Here is a 26752-nt window from a genome sequence, read left to right as displayed (position 1 = left end):
ACGAAAGAAAACTTTATTTAGAGGAATCCCTCAAGATGATAGCTGAGACGAACGAAAGAATTGCTCGAAATAATCTTAATTTTCAATACAGTGTCTCCAATAATACCCTTGAAAATGAGGATAGTTATTTGCATAATCAAGATGACGAGGATATAATTGGTAACACTACTTGTTGTTTAGATGAGGTTCAACCATTTTCATGTTATTATAATGATTATGATGAGGATAATGTTGATGAAGAATTTGAAATAAATAAGCATAGTGATCAGGAATTTGATACTCCAACTGAGCTTAATAATAATATTATTTCTAGTTCAAATCCAAATAATTTTAATAATTATTCACCTATTCAAAAAGACGAGGATTTGACTAGAGATACCCCCGTTTTAGACGATATAGTATTTCCTTTTGATTACGAAGCTAATAATGGTTTAGAGGAACGAGTTTATTTTGAGTCTAGCGATTTAGAAACAATAGACTTAGAAAAAGAAAATGAACTCGTCGATATGAGTGAGGATGTACCCGACTTAGAAGAATCAATTGACCATTTTCATGAGTTAGATGACCTTGAAATTAGGGAAGTTGTGACTAGTCTTTCTAGAGACACTGAAAACTCGAGGTTTGGGGGTGATTATCATTCTCCATGTGATTTAACTCTTCGAAAGATACCTCACTTGGGACTTGACATATGTTCCTCAACCATTTTACAAGATTATCTTCATACACGTTTTCCTGAACCTAGTGATGTCCACAAGAAATTTCAGTTATTAGAAACACATCCTCTGGTTGATGTGGTTTACCCAAGCTATGATACCCAGATTGACTTTGTTTTCCCACCAAATATTTTTCTTCCAAATGTGGGAATGTTTGATTTTCAAATGTGTCGAATATTAAGTTTTGAAACTAAACCTAATTACTTTAGGAGATTAGGGTCGACATACTTGTTTAAGGAAGATCACCACTCTCATTGTGGTCGGCTGTGTAAGTCAAATCTGATTGACTTAGAGGATCCTCAATTATTCAGGTTATTATTATGTGCTTCTAAGTTTTTATTTGAGTTTTTCCAGACTCTAGAACCTGAATATTTGGATCTAACCTATGAGGAAATGCAACCCATGAAAATATTTTATTTGGACCCAGTTATAGATCCTGAACCTGAACCACAGCTGGATGTAGTTGTCTTAAACAGGAAACTAGACAAGGATGTGCTTTATTTGTTCATTTTCTTGGCATGTTGCAGATTCCTTTTACTTGTGATAGCTCTATTTGGTTTTGATGACCCACAGATATTTCGGCTATTACTTTATGATTTTATAAGGTGACTAATCCTTTCTTAGTCTGGCTGAAGACATTAAACTTAGCATTTCTTGGGAGGTAACCCATTCTCATGCAACACGGTAATATATTTCCTTATCTCTTTTGCTTCAAATGGTAACAGTTTCTCCTTGTTCATGCTTTTAATTTGATCTTTAGAACATTGAGGACAATGTTATATTTAAGTTTGGGGGTATAGGAGAAACTTTTTAGTTGCACAACTAAACTCCAGAGCCTAGAAATTTATACTTATTAAGGATGGCACTAACCAATCTAAGTGGATGGAAGCATTTTGGTTGTAGGAGTTGAGGAACCAATCTGACTAGATGGCAACATCTAAAGAGTCTATTCATAAAAGCACAGAGCTCAGGTGTTATAAATAACATGATAGTTTCACCATATCTCGTTGAGTCCTTTTCACTTCTGTTTTTATTTTATTTTGTTTTTAAACTATGTTTCTCTAAGTGATTAGGTGGGGCTCACGATTCAAGTGGTTACCAATGCTAGGGCGAATTAGAGTGATTGAGATACAAAAAAAAAAAAAAAAAAAAAAAAAAGTTGATACCAGACCATCAGACCAACTGGAATAAATTCAATAAAGTCGACCACTGGAACCCTTGTATATGCCAGTTGTGTTGACCTAGAGTTAAGATTATCAAACACTGGTTCCCTTGAATATGCCAGTGTGTTGATATTAGTCAGACTAGTATCTCAGTCCATTAGGATAGGTTCATTTTGGCGGAGGCCTTCAGACAGATATGAGAAACACCGTTCACCTAGTAAACATCAAAACCATCTATGTTTTTCTATATCCATCTTCTTGATCTATCCATGTGATTAGTTTCGACTCCGGATATTGATGTCCATAGTGCAACTATCTGAGTAGAGCCCTGTCACTTCATATGAATTTTAGTATGCTTGAGTGCAAACTCGTGTACAACAATTGGAATTTCGCATCAGGGTACTTCCTCCTGTAGTCAATAAGTATGCCAACCAAGGAGATTCTTTAGTTCCTTCCAAGGTTCTGTGTAGATAGCTAGGGTCTGGAGTAAAAAGGTTTTGTGGGTATACCTCTGGTAAGCCCTCCGGAGACAACACTCTGCCACTAGGGACACCTAGGGGTTTAAAGGCTTATTGCATACGCTAAATACAATCGACGAGGCCTGCGACAGTGAGTTAGGATTTTATTTATATTTTATTTTTGCTCGAGGACTAGCAAATAATAGGTTTGGGGGTATTTGATAGACACATTTTTGTGTCTGATATAATCTCAATTGTATATATTGTTAGTGCTCGATTTTGTATTTATTTTGGCTTATTATGTCTTTGTAGGTGTTTTTGGAAAAATAAGATTTTGTGGCGAAATTGGCTCGAAAAGTTTTCGGAAAGCACCCGGAGGACATTTGTTATTCGGATTCCCATTTTGGATAAGGGGCACCCGAATTGTTAAGGGCCACCCATCTATTATTCATACCCCATCATAGGATAGGGGGCGTCCCTTATTCTTCCCCATTTAAACATATTTTGGCGGGAACAAATTTACAGAGCCGTGACTTCCCAGTTTGGATTTGAACGATAATATCTCATGGATTTTTAGTGGAAGTACGTGGGTATGGGCCTGTTAGGATTATGGATGCTAGCTAATAGACTTGGACGCGGAAGAAACATGATTATTACACGTTGATTTGTTAAAACAGGGAAGAATACTCACACGGATTCTGTTGGTTCTATTCTTGGAAATTTCGTGCAGTAATGGAGCCATATATTCTGTTAGATTCGTTTTGATCTTATAGAGTTTTTGGAGAGTTTGGAAAGAGCTAGAAGCCGCATATAAGAGAAAAATAAAAGGAAAGTACCGTGACCGGCGGGAGAAAAAAAAGAAGTTTTCTCCGAGTTTTAATCGGCTTGTGGTGGATATAAAAGGTAGAGGAAGTCATAACAGAGGACAGAGAGACTTTGGGGGTCGTACGGAGGCTTTGGGGGTAGTTGTAGAGAAGACCAGGGAGCTGCAGAAAGTTTCCTGCTGCTGCAGGAAGAAGAAGAACACGAAGAACTTTATGCTGCTAAGGACAGTCGCAAAAGAACGTTGTAACCATACGACACAGAAAATAGTCGTACATTAGCAGTCTTATTTTATTTGTCACCTTCGTAATAGTCGATCTGTAACGTGTATAACTGTTGTTGTTTCGCAGTTTTGTTCTTTTTCACTATATTTATTCAGTAAAACACCTTCTTGAGCTATGGATTATTATTTTGTGCATGTTTTTGATATGAGAAGCTAAACCCCAACACTGGGATGACGGAGGAAGCCATATTTCATACGTTTGGTAATTATATTTAATTCTTTTTATGACGTTTTGCATTAATTTAATTGTTTTATGATTTTTCTTAATTAGTTGTGAAGTCGTATGATGATGTGTGCTTGGTCTAAGTGCTTTTGATGCATCATGCTAGTGATTTACAGTTAATATTTTTAAAATCTACCCTGGCAAAGAATTAAAGTCAATAAACAAGAGCTATAATTATCTAAGAATTGATTTTTGAACCACATGGTATGAGGTTTGGTGGAATCCTGAGTCTCAGTACTCTCTCGACATTGTGACAAACCTTGTGTATATATTTTCTTTATTTTTATTGTTTTCTATTATTAAGTCTGAAATTGATTCTATACAAGTCCGAGTTGAACGAACTTTATTTACCACTTAAAAAACTACACCAAATTTTGGCGCCGCCGACGCGGATTTGTATTTAGATTTGTTTTAGGTTTTATTATTTTTTTTGTTTTGTTCTTTTTTACGCGTTTTGGTATTTTTCGATTCTTTTCAGATTTGGAGCGAAGCTACAAGGAAAGAAAAGTACTATAAAAGGAAAGCATCGCCAAAGAAGGAAAGAAAAGAGGAATCCGAAAGGAGTGAAGAAGAAGATTTTGTATATAGTTATTTTTTTTTATTTTTAGAAACTGTAAATAGGATTTTATTTTTGTAATTTTTCTTTTCCTTTTTGGACATTTTTATTTTTGGACTTGGACATTTTTATTTTTAAACCCTAAGGAAGGGTTAAAATTAAATATAAACTGTTTGCAGGGAAGGACGACAGTTACGATACTGTCTCGGCCCCTCTGGTTCGTACACTGTCATAGGAGTCGGTGGCCTGAGTCGACTTCAACGGTTCATCTCCCGTCTGGTACGGGAGGTAAGACTCTATCCACCCATGAATCCCCTGTCAGTGGGTTTTATTTTGTGTGACAACTCACACCCCTGCAGTAGAATGTCGAACCGGTATTACAATAGCCAATACAACGAATATCCGACTGAGTTTCAAAATGGACATTACTACTTTGACCATAGTGTGAATAGGAGTTGGGAACATCAGCCTTTTGAAGATTATGGTCCATACCATGGTGAGCCCAATTACTATCCACATACGCACCGGTCATATGAGCAAAATTCTTATATTTCTCCTTTAGAAGAGTCTCTCAGGAAGTTAGAAGAGTCGACACGTAGGATAGCTGAGATGAATAACTTAGTTTATGACGAAAGAAAACTTTATTTAGAGGAATCCCTCAAGCTGATAGCTGAGACGAACGAAAGAATTGCTCGAAATAATCTTAATTTTCAATACAGTGTCTCCAATAATACCCTTGAAAATGAGGATAGTTATTTGCATAATCAAGATGACGAGGATATAATTGGTAACACTACTTGTTGTTTAGATGAGGTTCAACCATTTTCATGTTATTATAATGATTATGATGAGGATAGTGTTGATGAAGAATTTGAAATAAATAAGCATAGTGATCAGGAATTTGCTACTCTCTCGACATTGTGAACCACATAGTATGAGGTTTGGTGGAATCCTGAGTCTCAGTACTCTCTCGACATTGTGACAAACCTTGTGTATATATTTTCTTTATTTTTATTGTTTTCTATTATTAAGTCTGAAATTGAGTCTACACAAGTCCGAGTTGAACGAACTTTATTTACCACTTAAAAAACTACATCAGGACCTTGGCCTAGTTAAGCTGTTCGCAAACCCGGTTCGCGAACAACCGTCCCGGATCCAACTCAGGTAAACTCGTTCGCATACTAAGTATGCAAAAAATAGTTCCGGACCTTCTCAGGTAAATCCGTTCGCATACTAGGTGTGCAAACAAAAGTTCCGGACCTGAATCATAACAAAACAGTTTACATACTAGGTTTGCATACCGTGTTGTATCCAGACATGGGTAATTGTTCTAAACTCTCATTTCAATCATTGAAACATCCTTATAACGCGACAATGATAATATCACACATACCATTAGCTTCAAGTAATTTTCAAGTGATCGAATGATCTATACGAAACTTCCCAAGCTAACATTAAATGATTGTCTCACGCAAATCATGTAAGATGTTCAAGGTAATTTTCACATGATCATCTTTTGACTTAATATTTAGTTTCAAACAAATAAATTGTTTCCAACTAAACTCGTCAAGAATATGATGAACATGGCTAAGGAAAAAAGCTTCCAACATATATTTCGAGAAATAGATAAGCGAGATAAACTCAGCTCGAAATATCAAATGTGTATAATGTAAAAGTCTATATAACTATACGACTTAGTCTCATTAAAAGATAAAATATAATAGACGTCTGAGTGATAGATAAAGTTTTAGTCTCCATATACCTTTTGTTGATGAAGTTCCTCCAAGCTCTTCAGTAGATCTCCTTCTTCAATTGGTAAACGCCGTTAAGTCTAAATATGAACTACACACTTCTATCCTAATCCGAGACATAGCTATAAGTAGACTAAAAAGCAAGTATATAGTTTTGATCAACTAAACTTGACAAACAAGCTTGAGATAGCAACGCTTGCAAGTTCGACCGAGCAGTTCTCTAACAGTTTTAACTCATTATTTTCATAGGTTCACACCGACTTTGTAACTCACACGCATATGGGTTAGTGAGCACATGAATTTGTGACCATACTCATAGAAGCTGACAAATATAATCAACCTTGTTCTTAGATCAATGGATAGAGATCTAGAGCACAAGAGGTAGTTGAGATTTTTATTTGACATAACCAAAGATGAACCACGTAATGGTGAAAATCAAAGATAAAAACAAAGTAGATAACACAAAATACATTATGTGTCAAGAAGGAGTTTGTTACCTTTCTTGAACAGATCGTGCTTCTTCCTTTTCATGCTCTAGGAGGAGGCACGATATACCGAAATCAAGTTATGTTATGGTAAGCATCCGTAAAATGCCCATCATGAACAACAATATTATTTGGTAAGCTTCCATGTTTGGTACCTGCTATGTCTTGAGCACAATATATTACTAAGGGAAAAAGAGGTAGAAATCTTACATGTATTTATGTGCTTCTAAGACGGATTTCTTCAGTATCATATTCTTCCCATTATTCTCTCCAAGGGAAATCAGAATGACTATTCTTGTGCAAGTTAGTAGCTTTATCCAATTGGGAGCACCGAATCCTTTCTTTGTATTTACAAAGTTAACCTTTTGATAATCATTACAATTGTGAAATGGCTTTATATGACGTTATATGCAAATCTTGGTTTATCGCATCACTGATTCCTTGCCTAAAGGTTGGACGTTGACAACCCGTAATGTCAAAGGTACTAGCGTTAACATATAATCTAGATTCGATCACTTCTGGTGATGCCCAAATAAGAACATCGTAAAGTTTTTTTTCCCTTAAACGACATTCCCTTTGCAGGTGACATATTCTTCCAAAAAAATAGCAAATATAAGGAATGTTATTACCTGGATTCGTTTGTGCTAGCTTTGGAGGTTGATGTGATTTGAACCGTAATTTCCGGTGTAGGTAATTCACTTTTTCCATCAGTGGAGACCTTTATTTGAGAAGAATCACTAGCTTTGACGAATTTTACTTCGACTTAGAGCATCTATTCCCTTATAGCCAATCCCCGTGTATCGCGATGATTTTACTTGCTCCTAGCATAGTAGTTAATTTGTTTGAACTAGCATCGAACTTTTTCAAGTCTTCTTCCATCAACTTGATCTTTTATCAAATTAAGGAAGTCGTTAAATCAGCCTCAAGTTGTCTTTCTCGAGCGAGAGAGACACTTTCTGACATTAAAGCAAATCATTTGAGAGTTAATCCTTGCTTCATTCCTTGCAAGTTTTTATTTCAATATAATGAGATTTCTTCGAAGATTTTCACATTTAGAATTTTTTAAATGCACATCTTCTTATCGATCTTTAAGAAGGAATTGTATTAGCTTATAATCACAATCATAACCTTTAAATATCTTTCTCAATTTCTTGGTTTCTCGATAGAGAGAAGTCAGAAAACTAATCAAACATGAAGTTAGCTTTTTTATGTGCAGGAGATGGTCAAACAACTTGGTATATTATGAGACTTCCTCATCAACATCTTTATTGATATCAGAATCACTTTCGTCAGAAAGTTCATCCAACTGTTCTTCTAGGCGTGTCTCCCGGTTATCCGCAGTTTTATATGATGTCTCAGATGTGACAGTTTTCTCACGTGAACCCAAACCTTGAAACATGTCTGAATGATTCTGAATTGGTGAGACATTTATTGATATTGCACTCTTGTCCATGTAGTCAGATTTGCTTCAAACACAAACTTTTTAGGTCTTAAATGTGTTTGCCTGCTCTGATACGAATTAAAAACGACAGGGGGGGGGGGGGTACCAAAATACACCACTAACTTTTTCGTCGGAAACCTGTATGGACAAACTTAAACACAATTCGAGAGTTCAACTTAATGAATCTCAATCAAGGAATAATATCTAGAGTTGTATATTTTTCTCGCACAATCAGAAAGTTTACAGAGACTAGTCTGTGAACCTGATTTACGTGTGAGGGTACTTGGGTGATTCCAAAGATCAATTTCCCAAGTAATCAATCAATTCGTATACAACAAACAAAGATGGATGTATCTACTTTTATTTATTAACACATAACTTGTTGTTGATGGTGGTTTAGTTCAAGGATAAAATTGTAAAACCTTGTATTTAACACGCCGTCTGCAAAGGGACTGAGCCATTTAAAATCAATGAGTGACCGAGCCTCTCTACTCACACATGTATTGAGAAATGCAGTATATTTATTCAGAATGGTGCATGTAGCAACAATCCCAAACATTCTGTAAAACTCTCGCCTGCATTACTCATTAGTGTATTGTTTATTGAGTATTTTCCTATGCTGTGTTACCCAGCTGAACCCTTAGTATTGGTAAGATATGACAATTAGTGTTCACTCGCAACTGAGTAGCATGAATTTCCCGAAGTATCAAAATTAAGGTCTGCATGAAAATGCTCAATCAGAAGATGCGTTAACTGCTCTCTGAGAATAAAAGAATTTTGTGTCAACATACAGAATTTGTTAAATTTGTTCAATTTTGTGATAACTAACAACATTCAAGTTTTCGGCCTAACTAATTTGCAAACATTAGGTTTTTTGCGCCTTGTGCAAATATCTCGAACCCTATTGGTCGAGGCCAAACCTAGGTAAACTAGGAAACTGATCCGTCCCAGAGCTAGTGAGGACAAAGTCCTACCAGAAAACAAGAAACAAAGGATGAATTGTGGCAAATAAAGAGCAATGACGAAAGAGCCGCAGCCACGCCACATAGCCGGCCAATCCGCTCCAATAGGCACCGCCTGTGGCCGTTGGCCACGCTCCATATTTCTCTTGCTAGCCCCCTCTCCCATCAAACAATCAAATCGCTCAAAACCCACCATACATAGTTTTAATAAAGATTGGAAGTTGGTGGGTCGATGCGCCTAATTCCATTAGGAATTTAATCTAGACGGCCCAAGCTAGTCTCCAAAAAACAATCACGTCCATACGATTTGGCCACTTGATTTATTAAGTATGCCAATTTGCAGGCCATGCCGTACCGCGCCACCTAGACGAGCGCGTTAGGGTTTTGATATGCCAAACCCTAATTAGGCCAGGGTCTAACACCAATATGATAAGATATAGTGGCCGCGACTACACCACCATGCCACTGGCGCGACCATATTACCATGCCACTGGCGCGGCCACATTACCATGCCGCTGGCGCGGCTACACCATCATGCCACTGGCGCGACCACATTACCATGCCGCTGGCGTGGCTACACCACCATGCCACTGGTGCTGCTACAATACCAGGCAACTGGCGCCACATTGCCATTACGCCACTATGCAGACGCCTAGCTTGCGTGCCATTGGTCAGAATAACTAGGTCTTGCACATTAGACCCACTCAGCAACTTGTTGCACATTTTTCCATGAAACACTCGAGACATCAAACATGTCACAAACTGGGGGATACTCATCAGGGTATTGGTCTGGCGGTTTATAGCGTGCGGCGTGCAATGCGCCCATTACAAGAAAGTGTCAGGAAAGAGCGGACAGTTAGATAACATTAAGAGAATTGTGGGAGTAAGGATGACCAGTTTCCCCTCACAATGGGAATGTGATGGTAAACCGCTTCTACACAACCCAACTTCTCCACTACTTAACTGTCTCCATGAGATCAGGGGGCTCAATGACTTGTATAAATAGGTTTTCAACCTATTTCAACCAATTAGAGAGTTTTGGTTAACAACACAAGTATCCATAAAAACACCAAGAACTGATAGCTTACATTCCGCAAGCCAATTCCAAATTCTGATGTATGTCATAAAACATCCACATCCACACCCTCAAAATTCAATATTTTGATCTCAACACCTTCTTAGCTTCCCTCCCTAAGATAAACCCTTCTCCCTCACTTTGTGACCGAAGCAAGTCTGGAACGGCCATTTCTTGGTTTAGGCCAAAATTGTACATATTGATCTCTCGAATCTAAAGTACTCCCGTTTAGGGTTTAGATTCGTTTCTCGGTGGCACACCCAAATTTACCATTCCCAGCAGAATCAATTTTTACCCCAAAACACCTGTGATATTTCAATTATAAAGATAAACAATATAACGCGGAAAAGAAATAACACTGATGTTAGAGGACTACTCGGTCGAACTCGCAAGCGTTGCTATCTCAAGATTGTTTGTCAAGTTTAGGTGATCAAAACTATAGGTCTTGATTTCTAGTTTACTAATAGCTATGCCTCAGATTAGGATAAAATGTATAGTTGAGCTTTAAACTTCATGGCATTCATCGATTGAAGAATAAAATCTACTGAGGAGAGTTTGGAGGAACTTCATCAACAAAAAATATGTGGAGACTAAACTTATCTATCACTCAGAAGTCTATTATATTCTATCTCCTACTGAGATTAAGTCGTATAGATATATAGACTTTTACATTATACACATTTGATATTTTGAGCTTATTTTAACTCGCTTATATCTTTCTCGAAATATGTGTTGGAAGCTTTTTGATTTAGCTACGTTCATCATTATTCTTGACAACTTTAGTTGGAAAACAAATTTATTTGTTGGAAATTAAATAATGAGTCAAAAGATGATCATGTGAAGATTGCCTTAAAACATTTTTACATGATTTGTGTGAGACAATCATTTGATGTAGCGTCGGAATGTTTCGTATTGATCATTCGATCACTTGAAAATTACTTATAAGCTAATATTTTGTGCGAGATATCTATTGTCGTCTTCTAAGGATGTTTCAATGATTGAAATGGGAGTTTAGAACAATTAACCATTGTCTGGATATAACATAGTATGCAGACCAGTATGCAAACTGTTGTAGTATGATTCATGTCCGTAAAACCAAGTTACATACCAGTATGCGGACGGTTTTAACTGCTAAAGTTCGGGAACCAAGTTTGTATACCAGTATGCGAACGGTTTCACCTGAGTTAGATCCGGAACAACATTATGCATACCAATTTGTGAACTGTCGGACATGACCAAAGTCCGGAACTTAAGTTTGTGTACCCGTTTGCAAACTGAGTTGGTTAAAGTTCTAAAATCAGTTAAGTATGATTCCATACTCATGAACAAATACATTTTTAAATTAAGGAATGCAATCTTTGCAAACCGTGGCTAAATGTTCATGAATTGATTCTCTTTAAACAAATTTGATTTTGTTTCAATTGTGTCTTGTATACTTCTGTGAGAATATAAACAATTGAACAACTCTATGAGTAACACAATTATATTGCGACATCCTGAAGACGTTATTGCTCTATATTAGTGATTAATACATTTATGAGTTGTCCAATCATTTCGATTATATATAGAGGTGTTTACTGAAATTGCTCAGTTAATGAAACGTGACGTGGTCTCAGTTGAGACACTGCATATGTACACTCTGAGAGGCAATACACTCAGTCAGAGTTCTTAGGGATATTCTGAGAGTCAATACACTCAACAGAGATCATCGTGGCATGAGTTTTCATGCTTTAATGAGAGATATAAGTCTCAAATTCGTCTGACTACTGGATCAGGAATATGTAAGGTTACAATTTTAGCCTTTGTCAAAAATCCACCATCAATACATTCCCGAAAGAACAACAAGAGAAACCTTACTTTTACAAGAAAAGAAGGATTTCTTTGGACATTAACAAATCACATGAATCATGAATTGTATCCAAAAGTCTCAATTGAATTAACCACAAGGAAAATGATCAATTCAATTGGCCATGCTCACATAAGAGAACTTCAGACTGGAATGTAGTTGAGACCGAATTAAACCCTCACAACAGTTCAATTACAGTAGTGCTCCTAACGCCTCTTGAATCCCAACAAAAATCCGCGCAATTGATTCCCTTTTATAGCCTAAGAGTTGCTTCAACTCAATTGAAGACTTTAAATCAATCTACCTCCCACAGATAATCCTGTATGTATGATTTCTCTCTTGATCATACATCAAGGTTATTCAAATGCTATGGTGTTTGTAGAGATTATTCAAATGCTAATTATCTCGAAGAAATGATTTAAGTGAGTATGAATTTAATCGACATGGTAAGTAGATGTACAAGGTACAAATAATTAGTCGGTTCGTGAATAATTAAGTCAAAGTACGTGGAACAATATGTATACCTTATAACATGGTCGAGTTCTGGAGTTCACAGAAGTTTTCAGGTACGTGTAGTGGTATGAATACCTTAAGACAATAACCAATCTCGGAGTTTACATAACTTTTCTGGTACGTGTACCGGCATGGATACCAAACCGGTTCCTGGACCAACAGTACTATCCTAGTACGCGTACTGGTTTGCTTACCGATCGATCCGGGTTCACGAGTTCACAAACTTTTTAAGGTGTGCATGCGGATATGCGTACCAAAATCCTGTTGTCGATATATAGCTACTCCGTTACTTGTACAGAGTACATGTATTACGGCTTCAGACCTTAACATTTTTCCTAGTTTATAAGATTGGTAAGTATACTGTCTTATATTTTAGTTCTATATTTCTCTCCAAATCGATTCGAAACATTCCCGAATAACATCGATGACACATATCACCATTCCAGGCCTTTTCGAATGATAATTTTTGAATCATGATTTTGATTGCGAACAATAAATTGTTCTTAACTGAAATTCATCAAGAATGAAATGTTCATTAAGCTTAGTTATATTTTGAGAACTAATTACAAGATAAACTTGACTCGAAATTCTTGATATGCTTATGATAGTCTAATTAGTTACGCGACAACATCTCATAGATAGAAAGGTGAATATAACTTGAGAAATAGGTGGTTCAGTCTTCACTTTCCTTTTGTTGAAGAAGTTCTTCAAAAGCTTCGGCTGATCTTCGCCTTCAAACGGTAGAACGCAATGATGACTGCCGTGATGTCCGTTTCTCGACTACATTTCTATCCTAATCCAAGACTTAACTAATTATAAACTAGAAATCAAGATATATTTTTGACAACTAAATTTGACAACAATCTTGAGATAGCAACACTTGTGAGTTCGACCGAGCAATGCTTTAACAAAACCAGTGAAACGTTTTTCCCCACGAACACCAGGCTATGGAATTTACGGAGATGCTCGAACTCGCACATTTAAGCTAACCCGACTAGACCAGGCAATCCATAATAGGTTGTAACATGCTTTGGGCTCTTACAAGTACATACATGCTCGGGCAGGTACAAGTAAGTCGAGTATTTCCGATATTATTTACAACCCTAGCAAAAAGTGGACACCTTGATGTCAGCACAATTGGAATACGGATCCTAAGATTTATAAACAATGGGCCCCCAGGAGGAGAATATCCTCGTTATATGAGAAACAAAGAAAATGATTACAGTAAACTACCTTACTCACCAGAAAGTTTTTTTTTTTGGAAAAAACAGTAGCAGGAGCAGAAAGTGAGAGATTCGGATCTAAAAAAAATAAGAGGAATTTCTTTTTTGCTCGATTTGTATTTTCTCCTTGTTATATGTCGTTGCAGAAGGGTACAATAGGAAAACTTTTAGCGGATAAGACCAGCAATTAAAACATTTTTAATTCCTAGATTAACCATTACACGAGTCTTCCCAACCGGACTAACAAGTAATTCCTAGAAAGCAGTTACAATGATGTTGGAACAATTAGATAAGGATCAAAAGATTCTCCAAACTATGGGCCCATAACGAGGATACCATATTTGATATTTCCTGAACGAAAGTGATTGATGAACCGTGAATTGTGCACTGTGGTGAGCACCATGTGAGAGGGGGAGGCCCATTCATGCCCCACCCCTGTCCCAACGCACAAAGGGTGACATTTAAGCCGTCATATCCCTTTCGGCGCACATCACCGGACATTTTCACGGTGTGCGTATCATTACTGTTTCCCGATTCCGGTTACATTTCTCTCCAAAAAGAGGAAAAAGCACACCGTACGCGCCCAAAAGTTCTCAGCCTTTAACTTTTCTTTTTTTATTTCCTCTCCCTTTTCCCCAAAAATTTCATTTCACTTTTCCTCAACATTATTTTTCTGGGTTTTCGTTTCCCTTTTTTGCCTCTCTCTCGTTGAAATCGGAAAGCAGTATTGGACGACGACGAAGAAGAAGACTAGAAGAGACGAAGAGTTGTATAGACCTGTAATGTGAAATTGTGAACAGTAGCAGCAGCAGTGAGTGGAACTGAGAAGAATGTCATCTGCTTCTGGTACTAAAGAAATTGATCAACCTTCTTGTTCTTCTGTAAAAGATTTGATAGAACATGTATTTTCTTGGAGTATTCAAGATATACTCAATGATGATCTCTACAAACACAAGGTAATCTCTCTCTCCCTCTCTCTCGATTTTATCATATGGCTTTCAAGTTCACTGAAATTTGCCCTAGATTAAGTCGATTATGCTTGATTTGAGTGCTTAAGTAGAGCACTTTAGTTCCAATTGTAGTGATAACTGTTAGTGTAGGTTCACGATGCAGCGCAGGACTGGCTGGTGATTGCGGTGTTGGTTTAGACGTATGAAACCATCCTATCCTGGACTAATAATCAGCATATTTCCAAAGATATTATGGATGTTCTACAATTGGGCCTGTGTGGACCACCACCATGGTGGTGGTGACGTGATTGATGCTCTGGTGGTGTTGGTGGTCCACACAGGCTTAAATGTTATGAATGTTGAACTTTAAACCTTGGTAGCAATTTTATGAATCTGCACCGACCAAAGTATGCTTATTTAGAACATTTTAGCCCCAATTTTGGTAATTACAATGGCTATTTTTCAGAGATATTATGGATGTTTTGCAGTTCATTTATAGCTTCTCATTTTCTTTAACCTGAACTGATTAGGTTGATCTACTCTCTTGGCCGTGATTACTTCCAATTTTATGATCTATCTTATATTTATGTCTTTTAATGATATTCTGTGTTCATTTGTAACTTCTCATTGCTGGGTTTAGCTAAAGTGTGGTATTCATATGTGGATTTTGTAGTACGGTTAGTTGAATTTTGTATGTCTTGTTTAAGCTTAGAAATGTGTATGTTTTTTTAGGTGGAAAAGATACCAAAACGTTTTCAGTCCGTACAACATTATCTTGGCTCTTATACTATGCCGTTGCTTGAAGAAACTCGCATGGAGATTTGTTCACAAATGGAGTTTATGTCAGGTGTACCTCATGCTGAAGTAATCTCAGTAGAGGAGTCTAAGCTACATGTGGGGTCATTCATGTATTGCATCAAGGTTGACTCCTGGAGAAACCGGTATGGTATATATGGCAAAGAACCGTACAGTCCGAAACCTTTGGATCTGTTCTTTTGGGTGATACTGTACCTGAAGTTGCTTCAGACTTGCAGCGGTTTGGAAGCAGTTGGTCTTTGGCTTCAGTTGTGGAAGATGTGAAAGAGTCCAATCCTGTAGGGGACGAAGACAAACTTTAATACTTTCACGTTAAGACTTCAAAGCCCATAAAGATAGAGATGAAGGAGGGCACGAGAAAGTCACTTTTTGTGGTGTTTCTGGTGAACTTGACAACAAACACTAGAACATGGAAGGCGTTACACATGTCTCGAAATTTGAATATTATCAAGGAAGTTCTGTGTGCCAATTCCATGGTAAGATATATCTACTGCTTATTCAATATAAAATTTTATATTACTTGGTGTACATTCTCAAGCCTTTAAAGACTCTGCGTAATGGTGAAAAAAAATGATGCAAGTACAATTTGGCTTCACTTTAACCTCGGGCATTTCTTGTCCAATGTTGGAGTTGGTTTTGTGTTACTTTTGGTTTCTCGTTCTTTATATTACATAGATATGGGAAACAAGATAGTAGGATTGTGTTCTCCTTTTGACATCTAAATTATTAGTGTAGTAATAATTTGTGGGAAGTGATTTCTACGTTGCTTTATGGTGATGCAGGTAAAGGAAAACTGTGGTCTCTGTTCTGCACAAGTTGACAGGATTTGGGCTGGAAAAGTTGATTCACCATTATTGCTGGCTCTTAATGAAACTCAAAGAGCTGCGGTTTTGGGTAGTATATCTGCAGTGCAGTGTAACCACAGGAGTTCTGTGAAACTTGTTTGGGGTCCACCTGGGACAGGAAAAACCAAAACCATCAGTATATTACCGTATAGCTTGCTAATTATGAATTACAGAACACTTGCTTGTGCCCCAAAAAACATTGCAGTTGCTGAACTTGCATTACGTGTCTTACACCTTCACAAAGATGCTTGTGAATCAGACTTGGGAAAGAACAAGTCAGGTTGTTCACTAGGGGACTTTCTCTTGCTTGGGAATATGAATAGACTGGAATTATGTGATGATCTTGGAAAGATTTATGTAGATTATCGTGTGGACAGTCTTGTAGAGTGCTTTGCTCCATTAACTGGTTGGAAGGTGCATTTTGTTTCCATGGTGGATTTTCTTGAAGATTGTGTATCTCAGTATCGTTTGCTTTTGGAGAATGAAATTATTGAAGAGGTTCACGTAGCGGAGAAAATTGGAACTAATTCTGGAGACCACATGTCACTTCTTAAGTTTGCAAAAGACCGATTCAGAGCTTAGCGGTGCCACTGAAAAGAAGCATGAGAATAGTATGCACCCATCTCCCTAAAAGATTTATTTTGCCGGACAATTTCGAAAAGATGGTTACCCTTTGTGGTTTGCTTGAATCTTTTGAAATTTTGCTCTCTCAAAGTCAGGTGGCTGACAAGGAATTAGAAGAACTTTTTGCACGGCAAGAAAATTATACCAAGGAGGTACCAGAAAGTCGAGCATTTAATTGTGTTTCAGCCACATTACAAAAGATGAGAATTGAAAGTGTGCAGGTTCTGAGATCTGTCAGTCATTTTCGTGGTGATCGCCTTCCAGTTTCCACAAACAGAAGTTTCTTAACAGAATTCTGCTTGAAAAAATCATCCCTCATTTTTTCCAGTGTCCAGCTCATATAATTTGCATGAGGTAGATCTGGAACCACTGGATTTGCTCGTAATTGATGAAGCTTCTCAGTTGAAGGAGTGTGAATCAGTTATTCCCATACAGCTTGAAGCTATACGACATGCTGTTTTAATTGGTGATGAATGCCATCCACAAGCTAGGGTCAAAAGCAGGGTAAGTGCAAGTGTAATGTCAATTTCTTCGCTTTAACATGATTTTCTCAATTTCATTCTTAATATATTCCATCGCATTGTAATCTCAGGTGTCCAATGAAGCTGACTTCGGAAGAAGTCTGTTTGAAAGGTTGGGTTTGTTTGGGCATTCGGAGGACCTTCTGAATATGCAATACAGAATGCATCCAGAAATAAGCTCTTTTCCAAATCTTAAATTTTATAAAGACCAGATTATAGATGCTCCAAGTGTTCTTCATGGAGATTTTCAAAAATATTATCCACCCAGACCTATGTTTGGTCCCTACTCATTCATAAATATTTCTAATGGGAGGGAGGAGCTAGATGAAGCTGGGCACAGTATGAAAAATATGGTTGAAGTGGCAGTTGTGATGACAATGGTGCGAAACCTTTATAAAGGTATGGTCAATGCTTGGAAATTGTTTGCAATAGCTTCTTCGTTATGCTATATATGGTTAAATAGAAAATTCGATGTAGTTTGACATTTTTATTCTTCTTCCATTCTCATGTCTCAGTGTGATTTTAATTATTAGTGAGGATACATTTTTGATTGAGCCATTAAAAAATTGTTGAATTGTTAACTCGTGATTGGTCCATTTATTCTGCTTATAAAGGATGTTTTTTAACCCTTCACAGCATGGGAAGGCTCAAAGCTTGGCTTAGCCATTGGTATTATATCTCCATACACTGCTCAAATTGCTGCAATAGAGAATAAAGTTGGTCACAAATATGAGAAGCTAAAGGACTTCACAGTGAAGGTGATGTCTGCAGATGGATTCCATGGTGGCGAGGAAGATGTCATAATAATATCTACTTTGGGGTCTGATCATAATGGTGGATCAGATTGCTTCCTTTCTAATACGCAACTTACTAATGTTGCATTGACACGTGCTAGGTACAACTAGTGTGTCTTGTAGGAGACTTCTGTGTATGCTAATCTTGATCACACATCTTTAGTCTTCGCTATCTCGCTGTGGACTAATTTGTCAGGCACTGCCTTTGGGTTTTGGGGAATGACAACAAGTTGTCTAAAATTGGATCTTTCTGGGAAGATTTAATTGGTGATGCAAAGCAACGACAATGTTTTTTTAATGCCGATGAAGATGAAGAGTTGGTGAAAGCAATAATCAAGGCTAACAAAGAGCATGATCAGTTAGATAATTTACTTACTGAAGAAAGTATGCTTTTCAAAGGTGCATTGTGGAAGGTAAACTTTTCCAAGATTACTTCAAAACACCATTTTGTTAGTTTCTACTCAGTATTCATTTTCGTACCTCGAACTTACAGGTGCTGTTCAGCAATAACTTTAGGAAGTCATTTGGGAAGTTGAAGTCATCACAAACACAGAAGTCTGTGGTTAATCTATTAGTAACACTTTCCAAAGGTTGGCGTCCGAAGAAGCTTAGGGTTGAAACATTAAGCGATAACCCCGTCCAGCTTGTGAAACAGTATAAGGTTGGAAGGATGTATATTATTTCTAGCGTTGATGTTGCAAAATATTCATGCTACACCCAAGTTTTAAAGATATGGGATATTTTACCTCTTGAGGAAATACCTAAATTAGTGAAGAGTCTGGACAGCATATTCTCTTTATACACTGACGATTACCTCAACCGCTGTAAGCTGGAACACTCTGAGGGGTATGTTTGTTATTTTTAATCTCACAAAACACCAGTTTTTGTTGTTGTAAGGTGTCTTGATTTCTGTATTCAACTTTAGATGATGAATATTGATCAATATTCTTCATCTCAATGTTGCTTTACCAAACAAATATAAACATTATTTACTATGGATTCATTTCAGTAATGTATGCACATACTTTTCATACTTTTTTTTTTTTGCAGGGATTTGGTGGTGCCAGTTACCTGGAGAATAGATGATGAGACAGTTAGATATAAGAATACTAACAACCTTGAGTTAGTAGATAGTTCAAGTGACGGGGTATTAGATGGGAGATGCTACATTGAAAACTCAAAAGTGAGAGATAGTCTGTTGCTCATGAAGTTCTATTCCTTATCAGCTGGTTTAGTGAACCATTTGCTCTCTGGGAGTGATGGAAAAGAGCTTGATCTTCCTTTTGAAGTAACAGATAAAGAGTCAGATATCATTCTTTTCCCCAGAAGTAGTTTGATTCTTGGTAGGTCTGGGACAGGTAAAACCACGGTTTTGACTATGAAATTGTTCCAAAAGGAGCAGCAAACTACTTTTCATCTACAGGATTTGTGGAAGCCATGGGAGATATTTCTATGAATGCTCCAACGGGGAACGTGTGTGGAGTGGTCGGTAATGAGGCAAAAGGTACTGTCTTACGGCAATTGTTCGTAACAGTCAGCCCAAAACTATGCTCTGCCGTTAAAAACCAAATTTCTAGCTTGAAAAGGTATCAGATATCTTTTGAGGTGTCGTTTTTAAAATTTCTTTTTTATTTATTTTTATTGTATGTTTGTTTTGCAGATATTGGTGCCTTTGTGGGGTTTAGATGATGTGTTTATGGAAATTATTTATCCACACTTTACATTCGAGTACTTTGTGTATTCTAATTAATTTCTTGTACTTTTAATATAGATTTATCAGCAATGGCAGGGCGTCAACAGAATACAATTCCATTGAGTCGCCCGATGTCGATGACGCAGTTCAATTTCGAGATCTACCAGATTCTCTTAGGGACATTCCACCTGCAAGTTATCCACTTCTCATAACATTTCAGAAATTCTTAATGATGCTTGATGGAAGTACGGGAAATTCGTATTTTGATAGATTCAGTGATATAAGGGAACTTACACAATCTAAAATTGCAACCTCAAGGTCATTTGCTTTGCGTGCTCTTATAAGATCGAAAGAGGTCAATTACGAAAAGTTCAACTCAATTTACTGGCCTCATTTTAATTGCCAGATGACCAAGAAGCTTGATTCGTCTATGGTTTTTATTGAGATAATTTCACACATCAAAGGTGGGCTATTTGCTGGAAGGCTACCTAATAATAAACTTAGTCGAGAAGCTTACATATCACTATCAGAGGGACGAGCATCATCTATAAGTGAAGAAAGAAGGGAGATGATTTATGATATTTTCCTGGAATACGAGAAGAAGAAATTACTAAATGATGAGTTTGATTTGGCTGATTTTGTCATTGACCTTCACCTTCACCTTCGACTGAAAACTGGGTGCTACAAGGGTGAGGAAATGGACTTCGTGTATATTGATGAAGTGCAGGATCTCACCATGAGACAGATTGGTCTTTTTAAATATATTTGTAGAAATTTTGTGGAAGGGTTTATTTTTTCTGGTGATATTGCGAAACTATTGCTGGTGGGGTTGATTTCAGATTCCAAGACGCGAGATCTTTGTTCTACAACGAGTTTATTTTGGATTCAGGAAGTGATGGCATGGGAAATGCGAAAGACATGGATCAATCTCGTATCTCAGACATCTATCATTTGAATCAGAACTTCCGTACTCATGCAGGTGTTCTCAACTTGTGACAGAGTGTAATTGAACTTCTGCACATATTCTTCCCACACCACATTGATAATTTTAAGTCCCGAAACAAGCCATATTTATGGAGAAGCACCAATATGGCTTGAATCTGCTAATGATGACAGTGCAATCATAACCATTTTTGGCAAAAGTGGCGAACATGCTGGTAGGAGTGCAAGTGGATTTGGTGCAGAACAAGTTATTTTGGTGCCTGATGATTTGGTGAGGAAGGAAATTACTGAGCATATTGGAAAACAAGCGCTTATTCTGACTATAGCAGAATGCAAGGGCTTAGAATTTCAGGTATAAGATAAGTGGTATATGGTAATGTTTTTGTATTTTGAGGTCAACCTCCACCATAATCAATCTTATTATTATTTATTGTGGTTCATGAGTGTATGATCCGCCTGACATTGCATATGTCGTTTGTACAGGATGTCTTGCTTTACAACTTTTTTGGAACATCACCGTTAAAGTGTCAATTGAGAGTTGTTTATGGGTATATGAAGGAACAAAATCTTCTCGACTCCAATGATATGAAATTTCCAAAATTTAGCAAGGTTAAACACCAGATTCTCTGCTCTGAACTGAAGCAATTATATGTTGCTATCACCCGTACTAGGCAGAGACTATGGATCTGTGAGAATATCGATGATCTTTCTAAGCCTATGTTTGATTACTGGAAGAAGTTATGTCTCGTTCAAGTGAGAGAACTCGATGAATCACTTGTACAGGCAATGCAGGCTACTAGCAGCAAAGAGGAATGGAGTTCACGCGGTATCAAGGTAGAAGTTTGAACTTGAACTTTAACCCTCAATTCAAAATATGAACTTATACACATTCATGAACATTGAATATTTAATTTCTGTGCAGAAAGTTTAATTTAGCTAGATATTCAAAATATGGCCCTCCTAACATTTTGTCTAAAAAGAATGCGTTAACCAATACTTACAAAGTCTCTCTTTTATATAGTTACATGTGCGACATGGCGTGGACTATACCATCAAATGTACATCCATCTGTTGGATGGTTAGATGAAAAGTCATTAGATAGAGATTTATTTATAGATGGGAATCACACGAGTGTATCCTGCTTTTTCATATAAATTAGTTGCATTTTGAATGACCCTAGTTTTCCATCTTCCTTGCATCCATGCTGCTAACTTAGCACCAACTGTGCTCCGAAGATACCATTTTTACATGTTTAATTTTGGTGCAGTTACTGGATGAAGGTAATTTTGAGATGGCGAGAATGTGCTTTGAAAGGGCTGGCGATTCATTTTTGGAGAAACTCGCTAAGGCATCTGGTCTTAGAGCTGCTGGTGTTCACATGCTTGGCTCTAATACTGAATTAGCTCGCGTTGCTCTTGTAGAGGCAGCTGAGATTCATGAATCAATTGGCAAGGCTGATTTTGCTGCTAAATGTTTCATGGAGTTGAAGGATTTTAAAAGAGCAGGTATGGACTATTTTCCCTCTGTACATTATGCATATTAATTTACTTATGCTTTGTTACTTTATAATATGTTTCTTTTTAAGGATGTTACGTCTATATTTTCTGCATTTAGGTCGATAATATTTCTACAAATATGGTTTATTCATACTGCATTTCCTGATCCCATCAAACCTGTCTTTGTTGAACCTCAAAAGGACTGATCTGTCACCCTTCAACTCATTATCAGTTAATAGGATAGAAGTTGTCTTAGAAAATATTTATCATACCGTCTCTTTTCTTTTTTGTAATATATTCGTAGATCCGTGGAAAATAAACTATAGTGCATGAAACAACAGTCATAGATTTTTTTAAAACTAAATTGGTACTACAACTGAGAAGCTAGTAAAATCAACTTTTTTCAACTTAGAAGTTCCTATCAAGCCTTTTCCACTTATGGTCCCTGAATTTTGATTACTAGTCAATGATCAGGTGATTGCTTGTGTACGTATCTTAAATCATCCAACCAGCCAGGTTATGTTCAGCTTGCTTATATTTTCTTAACTTTTTTTAATGTAACAGGCATTATTTATTTGAAAAACTGTGGGGAATCTAGGCTAGAAGATGCGGGTGACTGTTTCAGTCTTGCTGGATGTTGGTCTACTGCAGCTGATGCGTATTCTAGGTGTAACTGCTTTTCCAAGTGCTTGCAAGTTTGTACAAATGGCAGTCTTTTTGAAACCGGTCTTCAATTCATAGAAGTTTGGAAAGAAAGTGCAAAGCTAAACCCTGATACAGCCAAAAGTCAAGATCTCATAGATATTGAACAAAGTTTTCTCAAGAGATGTGCCCTTCACTATCATTAACAGAATGATAGTACTAATATGATGAAGTTTATCAAAGCCATCAACTCGTTGGACATGATAAGAACATTTTTAAGGTCTCATGATTATCTTGATGAGCTCGTCCTCTTTGAAGCTGGGTCTGAGAATTTTATGGAAGCTGCCACTGTTGCGAGATTGAAAGGGGATCGCCTTCTTGAGGCAGATATGTTAGAACAGGCAGGGGGCTTAGTAGATGCTGCAGAGGTAATTCTGTTTTATGTTCTTGACAATTCTGTTTGGTCAAATGGTAACAAAGGTTGGCCCTTGAAAAAATTTCCGAACAAAGAAAAACTTTTGGCAAAAGTTAGATTGATGGCAAAAAGCAAAGATGATTTTTTTAATGATTTCGTTAGTACAGAGGCAAGCATATTATCAGACACCAGTAGTAGATTGTCGGAGATGAATGACTGTTTTCTTGCCTCACAAAGACTTAAGAGTCTGCGTGGTGAAATTGTTTCTTTGAGGAAAATCATTGATTACCATCTAGAGTTAGCACCTTCAGAGTATGTTTGGGTAGATGATGTTGTGTTGAACACAATAGAGCATGTAGAGAATTCAGTATCCAAGAACAGGGTCTCCGTTGAAACATTGACTTACTTTTGGAATTTATGGAAGGAAAAGATAGTAAACATATTGAAATATCTCAATTCTCTTGGAACTCTAGATAAACAAGACTACAGAAGCTATGAAATATTCTGTTTGGGTTATTTAGGTGTGTATAAGCAGGAGCATAATCAAAGTTCCATCCTGTTGGAGAAAAGAAATTGAGGATCGTTTTCTTCGAAAGACTAGAAACTTACTTGGCTTGGATGATCACCAATTTGCTTCTTCTGCTCGGAGCTATTGGTTTTCTACACTACTTAGTCTCTGTATGCAAGTATTGGAGAAGCTGGAAAGCCTCGGTAAAATTTCAGGTATCTTTAAAATTGGGAATGAGTCTTACATGCACTATAATGGTCCCTTCCGACAAGGACTAACCGCGCTTAACAGTTATCAAGTTGCAAAATCGATAATAGAGATTAAGATACTGGACAAAAAGCTTCCTGGGGAACTGCTCAAGTGCTTCAAACATTCCAAGGAGTATTTTTATGGGATATTTTGTCTGAGGGACCCGAAACAGATGATGTTCAAGCATATGATGGATCTTAGACTAACAAAGCTCTCTAAGGATTTGATTGGAGAAATTACCATAGAGATCATAAGCACAAAAGGCAGGTTAAGGTATGTGGAAATGTGGAGTGTGGTCTTGCAGATTTTTACCTTTGGTAATCTAAGCGAAGAAATATATCAAGTTATAATACAACGTCCGGATCTGTCTCCAGCCTATAAAGTTTTCATTAAGCAGTTGAAAGAGAGCAAAATATCAGGATTGGTCTCGGTTTCTCTGGTCAGCAATTTTGAAAATCATTACAAGAAACATTCAACCACGACTGGATGAAGGACTTCGATTTCATGCCACCTTCCTGGTTTGTTTATTTTCTTGAACGTCTTCTTTTCTTGGTTTCATCTTGGCATGGTTCTTTTTTCACAGTAAAGTCTTCTGTCCGTGAAACAATCCCCTGGGGGAATCTAAGATGCAACTCGAGTTCTTTATCAGTAGCTGACTCAAAAGTTTTCTCGAGGAGGTCTTTCGATTTTATAGCATCCAAGATCAAAGAAATTTTATCGAGTAAGCTAGAATGGCTTTGGGAACGTGATTTAGACAGAGTGGCTTACTATCCTTTTCTGGTCTTGAAGTTGGTTATATTGGTTACTTTAATTTGTTTGAATTCTGGACGTCACTTTGATTTGCTGTACAGTCTACTTCGTAGATACGATATCATAACCGTACTGCCGCCTGTGTTTGTTAAGATCCTCAAGAAAAGAGGCACAGGGCAATTTGGTAAGTTGCTTGCTGAATCCTTTGAAACAATTGGGGATCCTTTGGTCTGTTTGAGGTCTGGAGATATTCAGAGAGAATATATGAGTCCCGATGTGTTAGAGATAGATGTGGATTTGATTCACTCCCGAGAAGACATTTTCGGAATACTATACCCAGGAAACTCAAAATGTGACGCAAATGATGAAATGGAGTATGGAAGTGATGGAGATGTTTGCTTCTCCAATTTTGATCATATGAGTTATACCGAATTTCTAACCGAGTCTGATGATGTTATTCCTGGTTACGATATAGACATGGCAGAATTGAGAACAGATATCAAAAAATTCGACACCGGGAGTTTCGTGCAGTTATTCACGAATACATCTCATGTTTATATGTTCTTGAAAGGCATTTTTGAGGACATCAGCTTTCATAATTGCAAACCACAGATGAAGGTTTGTTTCATGGTTCTTTATGTCTGTATTTATTTTTCCAGTAACAAAAGCTCTAACATTTTTGTATGTTTTTCTTTTCCCTCAGTTGGATATTTGCATTTGTTTTCTGCAAAGTACCAATCCGCTTTGGAAAGATGAACGGTGGATGAGGGAAATAAAACAGCTCTCTTTTGCATTAAGCACCAGGTTAGTTATTTCAAGTATATGTGGTGGTTTAGTTTGCATTCGTATGAGCTTTTTCAGTTCAACTTCATTTCTAAGCATAGGTAACCTTCAGCATAGAATACCATATGAAGTCTCTCTCTACATTGCAGACATTTTGGGACCACTATATTTAGAACATTTTTGCTGTCTGGGTCACAGAAGCATGTGCCATCCTAGTTAACTTTATCCACTTCGACTAAATGTTTCAGTGATGAGGATCCTGATACTCAGTACTCACGGATTGGCGACTGCTTAAAGAAGTGGACTGCAAGGATTCCAGAACTGAAAATGTTATTCATCACTGGTCTATTTGGAATTATTATTAAAAATACTTCTTACAGCAAGAAAATCAAGAGGGAAGAAATGCAAAAGTCGAAAAAGCAGGCTGGAAAGAATAAAGGCAAGAAGAAGTAGTAGTATTTTGTTCGGCGGGAGTTGCAACATCCTCGTGAATGATAGCATCCTTTCTTTGGGTATATGTCGATTTCAACTTCTTATTTTTTTTGAACTTTTTCAGCAGCTAAATGTAAAACAATATTGAGACATTTTTCTGGTAGATTTAAATTTAGTTTTCTGATGAATTTAGGAATCATGAGTATACCAGAGTCTCGAATGTACCCAGATAAACAATGGTTTTCTGTTCCTTTGGAATACTATTCATGCACCCCACTTTTCTTATTAAAGTTCGACTTTCCTGGTTTACTTCGAAACAATTTTGTTTAAAACCTCAATCTAGCTTCGTCTAGAGTTATATAAAAGGAAACTGTAGCAATAGGATTCCAGAATTTGTGTCAGGGGCAACAAAATACAGATGGGTCTTGGATTAAGAAGAGTTTTTGTATGGGAATGTGGTGAAGACGACTCAATAACCCTCTTCGAATCATGCACAATATTATGCTATATCCTGCTATTTCCTCTCAGAACAATAGTGTGTACTTAAATGAAATCATGATACTCTTCTAAATTCTGACATGATCAACAGAGATTACAGTTGTTCCGAATGCTGATTAATTACGTGTGTTGAATTTCGATGTTTACAAGGAAACTGTGAGGGCTGTTTCAGATGATGCCTTGAAAGAAGTCACTGACGAGACTTTAGAGACTATCTGTAATGTTGCCAAGTTGGCTGGACGGTGCAGGCAGATGGAACGGACCTACAGTTGGGGGCTAA

General features: G+C 37.2%; 3 protein-coding genes across 3 annotated transcripts; all 3 read left to right on the top strand.

Annotated features, from left to right (window-relative positions):
* The first annotated feature begins 16787 nt into the window (after positions 1-16787).
* On the top strand, positions 16788-18175 carry LOC113334650 (probable helicase MAGATAMA 3). Its single transcript, XM_026580857.1, has 4 exons — positions 16788-16962; positions 17078-17253; positions 17342-17669; positions 17907-18175. Exons 1-4 carry the CDS (start codon positions 16788-16790, stop codon positions 18173-18175), a joined length of 948 nt encoding a protein of 315 aa, XP_026436642.1.
* An 82-nt stretch (positions 18176-18257) lies between these two features.
* On the top strand, positions 18258-20765 carry LOC113334791. Its single transcript, XM_026580993.1, has 4 exons — positions 18258-18477; positions 18558-18910; positions 19115-19650; positions 19836-20765. The coding sequence occupies exons 1-3, from the start codon at positions 18451-18453 to the stop codon at positions 19518-19520; spliced, it is 786 nt and encodes a 261-aa protein (XP_026436778.1). The 5' UTR covers positions 18258-18450; the 3' UTR covers positions 19521-19650; positions 19836-20765.
* On the top strand, positions 20765-26264 carry LOC113334790 (TPR and ankyrin repeat-containing protein 1-like). Its single transcript, XM_026580992.1, has 6 exons — positions 20765-21051; positions 21183-21533; positions 21967-22204; positions 22760-25377; positions 25463-25563; positions 25791-26264. Exons 2-4 carry the CDS (start codon positions 21252-21254, stop codon positions 23041-23043), a joined length of 804 nt encoding a protein of 267 aa, XP_026436777.1. The 5' UTR covers positions 20765-21051; positions 21183-21251; the 3' UTR covers positions 23044-25377; positions 25463-25563; positions 25791-26264.
* Positions 26265-26752: the final 488 nt, after the last annotated feature.

The sequence above is a fragment of the Papaver somniferum genome, unplaced genomic scaffold (genome assembly GCF_003573695.1).
Source record: "Papaver somniferum cultivar HN1 unplaced genomic scaffold, ASM357369v1 unplaced-scaffold_137, whole genome shotgun sequence".
Classification (NCBI taxonomy): Eukaryota; Viridiplantae; Streptophyta; class Magnoliopsida; order Ranunculales; family Papaveraceae; genus Papaver; species Papaver somniferum.
Note: the sequence above shows the minus strand (reverse complement) of the source record. Positions and strands in the feature narration are given on the sequence as shown.